The sequence below is a fragment of the Spea bombifrons genome, chromosome 12 (assembly GCF_027358695.1).
Source record: "Spea bombifrons isolate aSpeBom1 chromosome 12, aSpeBom1.2.pri, whole genome shotgun sequence".
Taxonomy (NCBI): domain Eukaryota; kingdom Metazoa; phylum Chordata; class Amphibia; order Anura; family Pelobatidae; genus Spea; species Spea bombifrons.
This window is the reverse complement of record NC_071098.1, coordinates 14,214,836-14,228,367: the sequence shown is the minus strand read 5'-3', so window position 1 is coordinate 14,228,367 and position 13,532 is coordinate 14,214,836. Positions and strand designations below refer to the sequence as shown.

The 13,532-nt window shown below is 41.4% G+C and overlaps 1 protein-coding gene across 5 annotated transcripts in view; it reads left to right on the top strand.

Annotated features, from left to right (window-relative positions):
• Window positions 1-13,532, top strand: part of CADM1 (cell adhesion molecule 1) — a 116,350-nt gene that overhangs the window by 49,029 nt on the left and 53,789 nt on the right. For 4 of the 5 annotated variants that reach the window (XM_053452673.1, XM_053452672.1, XM_053452676.1 and 1 more), the window contains exon 2: window positions 10,215-10,292. The exons of the other annotated variant lie outside the window; for it this stretch is intronic. In XM_053452673.1, coding sequence (XP_053308648.1) covers window positions 10,215-10,292 — 78 coding nt within the window. The remainder of the gene's footprint in view (window positions 1-10,214; window positions 10,293-13,532) is intronic. 5 annotated transcript variants of the gene reach the window in all.

Below are 13,532 nucleotides of genomic sequence, written 5' to 3'. Positions count from 1 at the left end.
GTGTTATGGAATTACTTGGACAACCTATGTGTAGGACAAAATGAGTATAACTTCAGTCTGCAAGGTCAAGCAAGATGAGGTTCTTAAGGGCGATGCTTTGGTATGCTGCTACATCGTGACAAGGCCCTTGTTTGTTAGAGAAACAATAAAATTCAGGATTAAGAGTGGCTCATTTGGACACCCTTACCTTTTTTTCTAGATGCCATGCTTTCAGCTTGACAAAAATCCACCGGTTTGAGGAGTGGGTAGGCGACATCACATTGTGCCGTGAATGGGTTATTTATTCCAATAACCTTTTCTTTATCTTTCAATGTCTGTATATTTAATGATATCCCTTTAAATTTGATAGAGCTGAATGGAATTCATTGCAGCTATTAAATAACTTGCAATTAGCTCTTTAATTAAGGGCAGGCTGTTAATGAGGGTGCTGTGTGAGCCTTTTTTCCCCCTCCATTCCAAGATCTCTGGGAAAAAGTAGAACCTTTGTCACAGATGAATGATGCTTGTTAACTATAACGGCTCAGAGCTCTGTCCTATTCCCGTATTATAACAATGACCTAACCAAACTCCTCTGTCGCATCTAAATACGAATACCGAAAATGCATCCACATTGGTCCATGAATCTCAATGCTGTGTACTACTTCTAGGAGGGTATGCTTGGTGCTTTCCATTATGAACAGCATCTATAGTTCACCTCGACACTACGCTCTTCATTAGCGGAAAATATAACTGTCAAAATTTGGAAAGATTCTCAATCAATTGAAAATTGCATGAATTTTGCAGGCTGTGAAGTTATGGGCCCGCTGCTTCAGGTGGGAAATGCTATGAAAATTTGGACTTGGTGTTGATGGCTCAAATATGGCACCCTAACCTACTACAGGGTTCTGTTGGAAAAGTGGAAGTTACTGGCAACTCTGAGGTTGTATTCCTCTTTTATTGATATGTGGCTTCAGACAGGGTTTTTCCCCCAGTGTTACCCTTGTTCTGTGTGGGCATCAAGGAATATCATCCCCTCAAAGTACCCCCAGCCTGTGTAGGATAAAACTTAATCTCTGCCGGATAATCCCAGTAATGTTACTGATTTTTATTCTCAACTGAGAGACTGGTCTTAATTCCTACAGCGCAAACGCTGTATTCCGATGATGTAGGATTCCTGCGTATCCATGGAAACCTCCGGAGATTACAGTTTGTCCGTACATTCCTACGGACTGTCTCCTGCCCCCACATCTCTCTCTTCTTAACTTTGGTCTTAAATGGCATTGAATTTATTTTTCTTTTCTCTTGATGGATTTAATTCAGCCAACAAAATGCCTTCTTTTGGCTTCAGATGCAATCTTTGTAGATTATACTGATCAAATTCTAGATTGCAGATACATGCTATATAGATTGTGATGTTGCTATACGGCGTCCTTCAGGCTGTTGTCCATCATACGCTTATCTTGTAGGTCCTCAGGATTGACAGCCAGCCTCTAATTTGTGTTGCCTTTGTGACTCGCTTTGAGGCGGTTGAGGGCCATGGCCCACACTTTCAGTCAACCCAACTTTGGAAAAGCCATCCGAGTAGTAATCAATCTGTGTGATAGAGATGGGGTCCTTTGAGGCAGACAAACAGGATATTATTCCTGTCTCCACAAACAGACGTGTAGAAGCACTGCTTGTTTGCAATACACTGGCTGAGATTCGAAGTGGTTGGAGGGAACGTTGATAGAATACATTGGGCAGATGGAATATCATCACTCATATACAATAGGTGGTATTATTGGGTGTTTTATTTATAAACCAGCAATAATTTGGCTAACTAAGCAAATAATGGGGGCAAAGGCCTTACGGGTCTTTCAATTTTCAAATGATGATCAATCTGTGATTGATTCTGCTAATGGGTTTATTTGTGGATTTTCAGTAGTTTAGACATTCGTTATTCGTTATTTTTTTTCCCCTTAACCCTTCTATAACAGAACAAATACGTGCCCGCTCAAACTCTTAGCCCTGAAGCTTGTGGGGGTTATACCAGATGATGTCAAACTACTCCCAACGTACCTAGCCTTGTTTATGTGTATTGGAAGTTCTGCTCCCAATTTGCTTAAGGGCCAATTTAGCTCAGTAGTAAATTTCACAGCACTGGATTTCCTTTGTTGCTTTCTATATAATTGTATAATATTTTATATGATTTTATCTTCATATCCATTTGCATTGACATAAGCGTCTGGCAACATTTTATTTATTTATTTATGTTTTGTTTTTTTTTTGTTTTTAAATGCTCCCAGGTCTTCTGATCCAGTTATTGTTATTGTATGTATGATCTGCTTGTCTTGGTAGGCATGCTGTGTGCAGGGTCCGGAATTGTCCAGCTGACAAGCAGACTGATGTTCATGAATACAATTCTATGTGCAAATCGCATGCAACTGTTTATCAACAGATGGTGTTAACTCCCAAATAACAAAGAGAAGCGGGAGGAGGAAGGAGAACGGCGCACATTCTCTAATCTGCAATGTATGTATAGAGAGGAAGATCTAGACACAAGTTATGGAGCGATTGGTCAATTTAGTCTTTGGAGAGCTTGTGCAAGTGTCCCCTGGTAAGATTTAGGGAGCTTCCATAAAAAGAATACTGTATTTGCATTTGCAATATATCTGGGTTCATGGAAACGGCAAATGATCCTTGTGCTGACTCTTTAAAGCATGGTGACCACATAGCTCCTTCCACCAGGGAGGCTACTAAAATATGTATCATGCAGAGTAGCATTGATGTTAATCTTCATAGCCCAGTACAAGTTCTATAAGCATCTCCAAGGAAATTGTCAGGCTCTCTGCTATGGGCACATTATATACGTATATGTCTTGGGCTATATAGATGCATATCTTATTTATTATGTAATGCTTTACAACCACATTGCAGTCAGGGGGATCCAGATTTGGAGACACAGGTGTGCTTTACCTACACACAAATGTGAATGTTTTATACAGGCCGGTATGTAACAAAAGTCATATCTCCTATGTCCAGTGGCATATTTTGGTCTAGGCTCAGGGCGGCAGATCCCGGAGGACCGCAGCACCTCTGCCGCACAGGGAGCCAATAGCATTCAGGCTTTCTGTAGCGCCACTGTTCAACAAGATGGTTACAAGATCTCCCCAGACAGCCCATTAATACTATGGAGGACAGCCTCTGTAGTTTGCGTGTGTCTGCCGTTGACCATATCCAGGTACAGTCCCTCTTTTCTAGAAAGATCTTCTTTTTTCTTCTTTCTGTTCAGCTTGTACAGAATTATTAAAATACCCTCAGTGGTTCCTTTATTGTCTGACAATTCAGAAGCCCACAAGCTGCACTTCTCTCGTCATGGGACATTCTACATGTATATGTAAGGTGACCATGGTGGTTCACTGCAGTATATGTGATGTATAACTGCATAAATGAGCTTTTTTTGTGAGTTTATATATCCGATAGGCTACGTACCTGCACGTGGTACACCCAAATTACTCTCCCTACATGCAGACTTTATCATGTGTAACATATAGCAACCTCATCCGAGAACAATTTAAACAAATCCAGCATTGGGTAAAATGTATTCTAAATTCTTCACTTGGTGAGAACTAGATTCTGCAGTCATAAAATGCACTGGTTTAATCTTTCTTTGTTTTCCGCATCCTATAAACACTGTTCTGGCGGTGCATAGAATGTCAATTATTTCTGAATTCGTTCGTGGAGAACAATCGTATGATGTAATACTTTTTATTTTTTATTTTATTTAATAAGAGCTACGCCATTATATTTAAGGATCTTTAGGATAACCTTAGCCATGCTTGGCATTAACATGTAGAGTATCAAAGTATTAACCCCTTCAAGACTGGGACGTACCTGGTACTTCCGGGTCAAAGGTCACGGCAGACCAGAATGTACCAGGTACGTCATCGATGATGCGCGATCCCAGCGTCGCTATGGACGCTGGGATCGCGAGGGGCGGCTGCTACTGACCGCTGGGTGTCCCCAGCGATCCGTAGCAGCCACTCCCCCTCAATTCCGTGCACGTGATCGCTTTGCAGCGAATCACGAGCACGGAATTTAAATATTTTAAAAAAAACTGCGGTCTTCAAGGGAAGACGCAGTTTGCCAATGCCGGTCCTTAAGGGGTTAATGTTGCTCTTTGCACTTGCAAATAACAATACCTTTCAAAGTGGGGTTCAGTTCTTTTTAAATGTTTAATATCTCTTATATATATATATATATATATATATATATATATAATATATATATTATAGTGTGTTTCTGTCAGCTATTTACCATTCCACCTTAACCCTTAATCCCTTTCTCAATGTTAATTGTCATCCATAGCTCTCAATGTCTTTTATTACCAGCGATCCTTTGTTTTTCTGCAGCTGTGTACGGTATGCAGGCACAGCCCTGATGGCTTCTAGTACATCCAAGTAATCTAACGTATAGGTAAATACACATGTGCTCACGATTATCCTTGCAGCTATATATCTGAATACACACAGTCCCATACATACAAACGCTACATAGTCCCAGATTTAAATCAACAGGTCTGATGCCTTCATGAAACCAGAATGCTGTCTACATTTGAGAACCATTGATCTGTAGTCACAAACCCCCTTTCCTGGTTGGCTGCCCCTATGGTCTCTCTGTTCTCACCCTCTCTATTTTCTGAAGATCTCCACATTTTTATCCATTACTCTATGTTTCTGCTTAAGGCAATCTTTAATAAACCCTGTGTTGCTGTAGCATATGCCACCAATCCCAGATCAGCGTATATATATTTTCGGTTTATAATATGTATCAGTCATTGCAGTACACAGACGGATGTAATTATTCTGCTCCTGCTTTTCTCCGTCATCCTTTTCCTTTTTGCCGGTACAGTTTGATGCCGCAGGATTTGTGCCGTTTTTTTGTGTGACCCTCGTCTCGTAGACATTCCTCGTTATGAATAGTGAAGATTGCTTGTTAAGTGGAGAGAGGCGCTGGGCACATTTCATTCCGGCTTCTTTTGTGTCTTTTCTCTCTCTCGGTCTATGCATGGACGCTGCCAGCCTCCCGTTAACACTGGAGCCAAATGACTGTCAGCTGGATGCTCCACTTCCTATTCCTGTGTGTGTTTAATGAGTTTGCATTGTGCTGGACTGTGCAATTAACCCTTTGCTGGCCGGTCCTCCCTGAGAGCGGTGCCGAACCAGTATTACGGATCTGCCTGCAGAACATTTGCACTGCTCTTGCAGCCTGTAGGAAACATCTTTTTTTTTAGTCACCTTTGCCTTAAGATCTAATGTCCCACCTTTGTACATAAAAATAGAATACCTATAGGTGTAAATCTTTATGTTTCCACCTCCAGGCGCTGGAGTCTAAACATGGAACCATCTCCTTTCTTCTGCTGCCGATCATATATTCCCCATGCTTTCTAGCCCTAGAAGAGCAGATGCTAGCCTATATTTTTTTTACTGCTTTGCGTGGCCAAATGGGGGCCCACCATAATGTCTGACGAACAGGAGCATGTACAACTGTCATTTTTAATCCACTGCTGAGCGAACTGATCAATGCCATCTACTCTCACAATGTTAATTCAGCGCCCGTTGGGCAAATGTCATTACCCACAGATCATGATGCCTTTTAAACAATGTATTTTCTTCCTCTGATATTGAGCAAGATCTTCTGTGACGAGGAGTAGCTCCTTCAAACAATGTCTGCATCTCTGAGAAGGTTTAGTGGTTAGGCCAATCTGAATCTCTCTCCCTCTATCAGCAGCTCACACGGAAGACTATTTCTGCCCCCATTTAAAGCGCACTATTATCCATATTCTCCTATATTGCAGAGACAATAAAAAAACAATTCTGTTACAACCAATGATACTGGTAAAACAAAGTGATGTAGGCAGGTAAGATGAAGAAAACAGTATAATATGTGGACACTTTTCTTCATTGTGAATTGTTCTCGTTGCTTTTGACAAGCATTCCACTTTTGTTGAGTGAAATGTGGGTAAAGTTTGTCCATTAGGAAAAGTGCTGAATCCAGGCAGGTCCTGGAATGAGATGGAGGGTAATAACATGAAACTACCACTGACATTCTGTGATGCTTTTATCTGTATAACCTGAAGCCCCCTCATCAGTTGCCTAGCCAGGGAGCTGGTGAAAGGAAGGAGGATTCCGGGAATCGCCGCATGAAGTCTTCATGAGGTTATGCGTGGTTACCTCTAGAAAGACAAAGACTTGATGCTGGGAATGTATAGTGATCTATGTATAGTCTTTAACTCTTCCCTTGTCACAGTGACAACACAGCAGGGAACCAAACTACAGGAAGTGTTCAGCTGAAACTGGTGTGGGAATCGCTATTTGTTTTGTCAACTGGATGCTAAATACTTTCAACTGAGAGATGGTGAATGTCCTGTGTTGTAAGCAAATAGTAGAGTTCATGTTCCCAGAACTTATCTTTCCTACATGCACCTTGGACCCACAATATGCGCAATGGGGATGAGCGTAGTTGTGCAAATATTTTTAGTCTGGTACCTGTACGTTGTCACATTGTGGGGTGAAGCTTGGAGCAATGCAGATAGCACTGTGCAAAACAACACTACAGAACGTGTGATTTATAAACTGTGTAGATCAGATGATGTGTGAGTCTGACCCATATAGCTTTTACAACGGTCTTACACTGTTTTGTTTATTAAAATGAAATTGAATGCCGTTTTTATTAGATAATTTGAAGACATGCAACACCCGGTATTGCATTTTAAAATATTTGGAATCATTTGGTGTTGGCCACTTGGTACCGTACAAAAGGCCACACTATGAAGCAGCTCTGGTGGTCAGTGCCAACACATTACTCACAATGAAGTTGGTCCGTGGGAGTTCTCAACAAGTTCCACACATTACCCGTACATCTTCGTATGCAGGCACGTGTGTGTTTTGCACAGTGATGGCATCACCAAAATCTCTATCTCTACCATAACCCTGTGAGGCCCGCACAAAGCAAGGCATAAGAGATGTGAAATCACCGGCAGCAATGTTGAATGAAAGGCCACCTGTAGCCTAGCCTGAAGGAAAACTTTGCAGATCTGAACACCAGCATTACTGTGTAAGAAAAGGCACCGCCTGCCGCAAGCAAAATCACAGTAGCCAAAAAAAAAAAAAAAACACAACAAGATCGCAATGCAGCCTTTTACTGGCTCCATTCATGGAAAAAAGAGAGAAGATGCCTCCCTTGTAGGCATGCAACCTAGATAAACCGTCTGAGATCTTGAACATGAACCCTTAAAACTCTTAAACTTAAAAGCATTTCCACCTCTGGTTATGGTAAAAGGACTAGTGATGTCTGGATATGTCCTGGTTTAATGGTTCACGGGGAGTCCTCAACGTGACACACCCCACCAGGTATAACACACACAGGCCTGTCTCTTGCTGTACAAGGGGCTTATTTTCAATCGGATTTACCCAAGCAAGTGATTTATATTTGAGATGTGGGTGATTTTTCTTTTTCCTGGCTTTGCGCTGCCAGAGGTTATTATCTGTCATGGGTTGGTAGGTTTATTGTGCTGCGTTGTTTAATTATTGGTCTTTCCAAAGACTTGAGTTGTGTATGTATATCAATAAGGACAGGCATGTTATGAGCTGCCTGTGGCGGTAGCGCACAGTAACTGTGGAGAGATCTGCTGCTTCAGATTAATGTCACTGATCCACTCACATTTGGCATCCATAAGCCTGTGAGTTTCCAGCAATATTTTCTGATGCCTGACTTTAAAGGAGCCTCCTGACCTGAAACCCCGTGAGCTTCTGACAGAGAGCAAGAAAATACTTCTTCTTCTGTTCTAAATAGTCCAAAACGGCATTCGCTAGTCATGTGATCAACCACCCAGCCCAGAGTGCCGCACATCCCTTACCCCCATGCCTGTATAATATTTGGATCTTCTCAAACATGTTTTCAAATGGCTACACACATCATTTGTGTATGTATATAACTGTGTTGAGTGGTAGAGAGAGATGTGTGTGTTAGTAATTGGGGTTTTTCCATATAAATTAGGTGTGTAGAAACACCTGCCCTGCATACGTACACATACTTGAACCCAGATGGCTGCCGCCACTGCCCAAATGCCGGTTCTTTTGCCTGGCAGGTCAGCATTTGTGTTGTTTAATCTCCTGGCTGGGAATGCGTGGGCCATGTGTTCTCAGAAGATTCTGGGTACATGAAGCGTTGTGACATCCAGACTGGGCAGCCAGTTTACTTTGCTAATTAGGACTATTCCGGCTGTAGCTGGGCTTATTAGCACAGCAAATAGTTACGTGTTAATATGTAATACCAACATTACGAGATGCCCAGCCAGAATGCCATTACTGAGATGCTGCTTGCTGCGTTCACGTGGAACATTAAAGGGAGGCAGGGTAGGGAGTGGGTTGTAGCTGTGCTGGAGTCACGGGCTCTAGAAAGAGAGAAAACATCTAAGCCAGGTGCTGGCAGAAGTGAGCAGATTTGGGTCTAGTGCTCGTAGCAGAGCGCATCACCATGCACATTATTATAGTTTTTTGCGCAGGAAGCTCTGGATTTTTTTTTGGTATATATTACATATTTTTGTAAGAGGCAGCGTATATGCACATAGTGTTCCATGTACTTTCAAATGCGAAAAAACTTTCGTCTCACTTTCTAATGTGGTAGGTTTAGGAGCAAGATGGCCCACGTGGGGGAGCTCTCTCCAACTGCACGGTTACCTTAGGATTCTTGGCTGCATTACTAAATGCAGCCCTAACCGGACTCTCAGCTCGTGCAATGACCCGTCTGTCCTCTCCTCTGAATTCTAGTTCTCATGCACGCTTGCAAGACTTCTCAAGGGTTACCCCTATCCTATGAAATGCCCTCACTGGCCTTTGGTCCTTCAAAAAAAAAAAAAAAAAAAAGCCACATTTTTTTCTTTTCTTTTTTAAAGAACGTCTACAAACTTACGCCTTACCCCCCTTCCTCCCATATTCCTTTAGCTCACCTCTCCTAGTCCCTGTCCTGCAATACTTATACTAGTGGCTGGTCCATCCCTAAGGGCACTTTTTAGTCTTGTATAATACACCCTAACTCTTTCTAGATTGTAAGCTCATTTGAGCAGGGCCATCCTCACCTGTTTCTGTATGTCATCTTGTTATATAATTATGTCCTGTCTACCCTTTGTACGGCCCTGTGGAATCTGATGGCGCTATATAAAACGATAAATAACCCTTTAAACAGCATAGAGTGGATTAGTACCTAACAGACCTGTGTTTTGACAGTTATCATTGTTAAAGCTCAGAGGAGAAGCTCTGAGGATGCAGAAGACTCCTCTGAGTTTAGGCTCCTAGAAGGGCGGAGTGGCCCTCTGGACCATTTCATCTCTCCACCAACTTTTCAGTTTGTAGATTCATGTCCTAGAAGTATCAATACCTCCGGGTGAACCTTATCTGTTGATATGCTAGCTGTAAAGAAGCATTGTATGTCTTTTTGCTTTGTACATTCTGGTTTAATACTGTAATAAATATCGTATGTAGGTGGGCTAGGCTTCATTTCCCAAGCTGCTGTTATGGGTCAATAATGCTAGAACACCTACATTAATATCTTTTACCATTAGACATACCAATTTTTACTAATCGGAGAATTGTGGTTTTAAATACTCAAATTCATTGTACTTTCAGAAGGACTACTCAGAAAGAGCTTGGCTGGCCCTGCAAGATTCATAGTTAAATGGAAGGTCATTCTTAAGTGTCCTCCATAATTCTTTTTACATGGCCGTCTCAGCTGCCAGTGTTGGCTTTTTTATAGTAGTGCAATGGAAGAGTTAAAACCCAACTCTCTCCCTTTAGCAAATAAACCCCGCTGACCAGTTCATAAAATTGAATATTATTAAGGAAAAATCACACCATAGCGAACCGCTTGCATCAAGAATGCAAATGCTGCTTTAAAGTCTGTCCTTTTGGTTTAAGCGTTACACCTTCTAGTGGAAAACGGAGAGCTGGCATGGTAAATGTGAGAACATTAGGACAATAGGGCACAGCGAGGGAGTGCATAATTGTGCCTGATTATAGGGTTGCGTAGCTGTTTTACCTCCATACACAACAGGTGGATTTTGTGATCGATACAAGAGTAAACGCAGCAGACGCCTCCTTGTGACTGAAGCGGTTTGTGTGCTATTGTGTATGAAGAATCTGGTTTGCTGTTTACTGCTAATTCTGTAGACCACTTACCGTCTGTCTTGTTTCTGTCAGGGAGAAGTTCCAGTCTCCACGGCTTCTCAGAATACTATGCCTTTTCTGACTCATTTTATGAGCAGCTTCAAAGCTCTGGTATGTGGCACTCTGTGTGTACACGTTGTATTGTGTCTGTCACCAGACGCTGTCTCTCGTACAACCATCAGTGTCATGCAGTCATCTACACCACCCTTCCAAGTAGATTATGACTTCTAACCCATAACCTGTATCATCCATGTCATTCTCCTCATGTCTCCTTGCATCCTTGTGTCTGGCCCTCTTAACCAATTTGCCATACAAATTGCGTTACCATACGTATCTGGGAAAATGTCATTTTAGTTGAATTAAGAAATTGCTGAAACTGGAACCTTGTTCCCAATGCCCAAAAAGCTTTTTTAAGTCAATTATTTTGTGTTGGTGTGTGGATGTTATACCTGCGCAAATGCATTGTCTCCAACCGCATACTAAAGATGGTTTCCTCTTAAAGAAGGCAACTGAAAATAATGAAGATTTATCCAGGGAACAGATTGGGCCACAATTCTTTTAAAGTGAAATCGGAGACTGATTGAGGGGGCTGCTGGTCAGGCATGCCTGATTCAACCCATTAAACATGTCACTATAATTCTATCAAGCTGCCCCCCACGGGGACTGAGCCTTTAATCTAAGTCTGTCAAACCGCATTCCAAAAGGGTTGACATAGCACAAGTTTTGAGGATATCTGGTTTACCAGTTCTAGGGCTTGAGTTTTATTGCATCTGATTTGCTCAGTGATGTGGCTTCTAGTGGTATTTCGATGTGTATCGTTTAGTACGCAAATATGTTACTGCTGAAATGCTGCCATTTTGACTGAAATTCTCACACTTAGTTAATCGTTTTGCTTCCCCCCCACCCTGAAAATTGACTTTCCAAAACCATTGCCTTTGAAGAAATGCAGTGCTGGATTTGTTTGTACATGAGGCTTCATGCGACTGTATTAAAGGATTCTCCACCTTACCAACAGCTATTAGATGAGCAACTTACTGAAAAACTCCCTAATAAATAAAATCCCCTTGCCCATGGGCTCTGTGTGGAACCACAATTGTTTGATGTCCACTGCAGTCTGATGTTACGTAATGGTTAAAATATATCCTTTAATAATATACCTCAAACCCTCCCCCCCATCCCCAAATGAAGGGACTTGATTCTCCCTAAAGTAGTAATGCTCATCACCAAACAGTGAATTGTCTGGAAATGAGTCCTGAACGGTAAAACAGAGAGACGTTCTGGTGGCGTAGAAGTGAACCTTTCTACAAATCTGATTCCTACAAAGCTGCAATGCAATCTAATGACCTTGCGATTCAAAGATAGCATTCTAAAGCGTTGCCGCAGGAGGAAACGAGGAAAGGAACGCTATACCGCCAGAGCTGACTAATGTATACTAAACAACCCGACGTGCGAGCCGGCTTCATCAGGGCTATCGCGACAGAGAAGGAGAGTGAAACAGAAATCGCAATCCATGGAAACCGTGCCTTTCAGTGGATCTGGGTTGACGGGGCCATCTTGATCTGGAACAAGTACGGCGTATGCTACCTACCTGCTTATCTACCTCACTTTTTGCTCCAACTGACCCACAACCTGAGGGAGTGAGGCCATATGCGCATAGTCCCTGACTTTAATCGCTAATCCCCACATAGAAAATGTCTACTAATAAGCATTAATACGGGAAAAATAGATGAAAATCTCCTGTTGTGTTTAAAGTAACAGAGGGTTTGGCAAAATTTTATTTCAATGCAATGCAAACCACTGTGTGAAGCAGACGTGCCCGAGGAGAATTATCTTTGGTTGTATGGAACGTATGTAGTTGACCCGGGTCATACACTGCTGTTAAATGTGGGCAAAATGGAGCAAATTATTGCTAAACCCTTATGGGTGAGTCACGGATTTGGCAGCACATGCTGTAAAAAGACCACTGAGTAACACAAAGGATATTTGCTAATCGTTAGCTGGCGTTCGACGTGTCTCTTTTAGCAGGTGAGGTTGTTGGCCAGTGAAGGTGGCTGTTTAGCTGTCAGGACTTGACTTTGTTCTGCTGAAGAACTGGCCTTTGTATATATTAAAGGCAGAATGTTGTCATACTGTCGCTTTATTCTCAAATCGCAGTGACTTTATAAAGAGATGATCTCGGCCTGGCTATAGCCATGGGTTATGACTAATCACTAATGGCCATGCTATTCTGAATATATGACCGTTGGAAGTTAGAGAAATTCAATTGTGTTGGTTGAGGTTTTTTCTTTAAATTAATGATAGATATAGATATATATCTCTTGATAGACGTTTTGTTTCCAATTTCTCCTTCGCTCTAGATCAGGAATGTCAAATAAGAATGATACCGGGAAACAAATGATCTCGACTATTTCACAGCAAGTGCTATGTTACCAATTTTCAACACTGTAGAGTAGAACAATGAAAGTCACTCATTTCTATGTTTAAGAATTGTCTGAGGCTTGAAAACGAAATGCAACTCAGTAACTTTTTATTTCTTGGCAAAGTAGTCTTACAATAAAAAAAACACGTGTTAAGTATTAAGTAACATGCCCCTAATGCATACTGGGAGCTGCAGGGGGAAGAACGAAACTCTCCATCAAACTTTATTCAAGTAGCTGGGTTGCATGATTTGGAAAGGGGAATTCATATATATAATATATATATAAACATACATACAGTCAACAATATGAATTGATAAACACATTTTGAAGAAATCTATAAGAGGCTAATGTCTGCAGAAGACTTGTCCCATGGACATCCTAGTCAGGCTGTATTAACGCATTTTATTATCAGCCCTTGGTGTGGAGCCATCTGATACTTTATCTGTGGAAACATCTAAATCGTTGAAACTATTAAGCTGCGGATCCAAGATGTTAAGCAACCTGTGTGGGTTTTTAAACGCATCTCGCTAGGCAGCTCCCACCCTTCTGTTTTTCTAGGAATTGAAAAATCAACGTGAATAACAGTTTTTTCCCATTGCCAACCCAGAAGGAACGCAACGTGTTTTTCACTCTAATAATAGTCTAATTACATTACTACAAGTTGTCTTCTATACAGTTACCACTATCATTTAATGAAAACATACATTAAAATTTCAAACAGCATAAGCAACATGTATACCTGTATACTTGTATATTATATTTGCGGTATTTGTTAGTTTTTTTTTGTTTTGTTTTTTTTTGGCATAATTTATTCTAGAAAAATCATTTTTTCCCCAAAAAAGGGTACAGGACACACTCTGCATGATTTCAAGGTACAATTTATGCTGGAGAATATGCACAAACGCATGGCCAATTATAGACCGTGATGTCG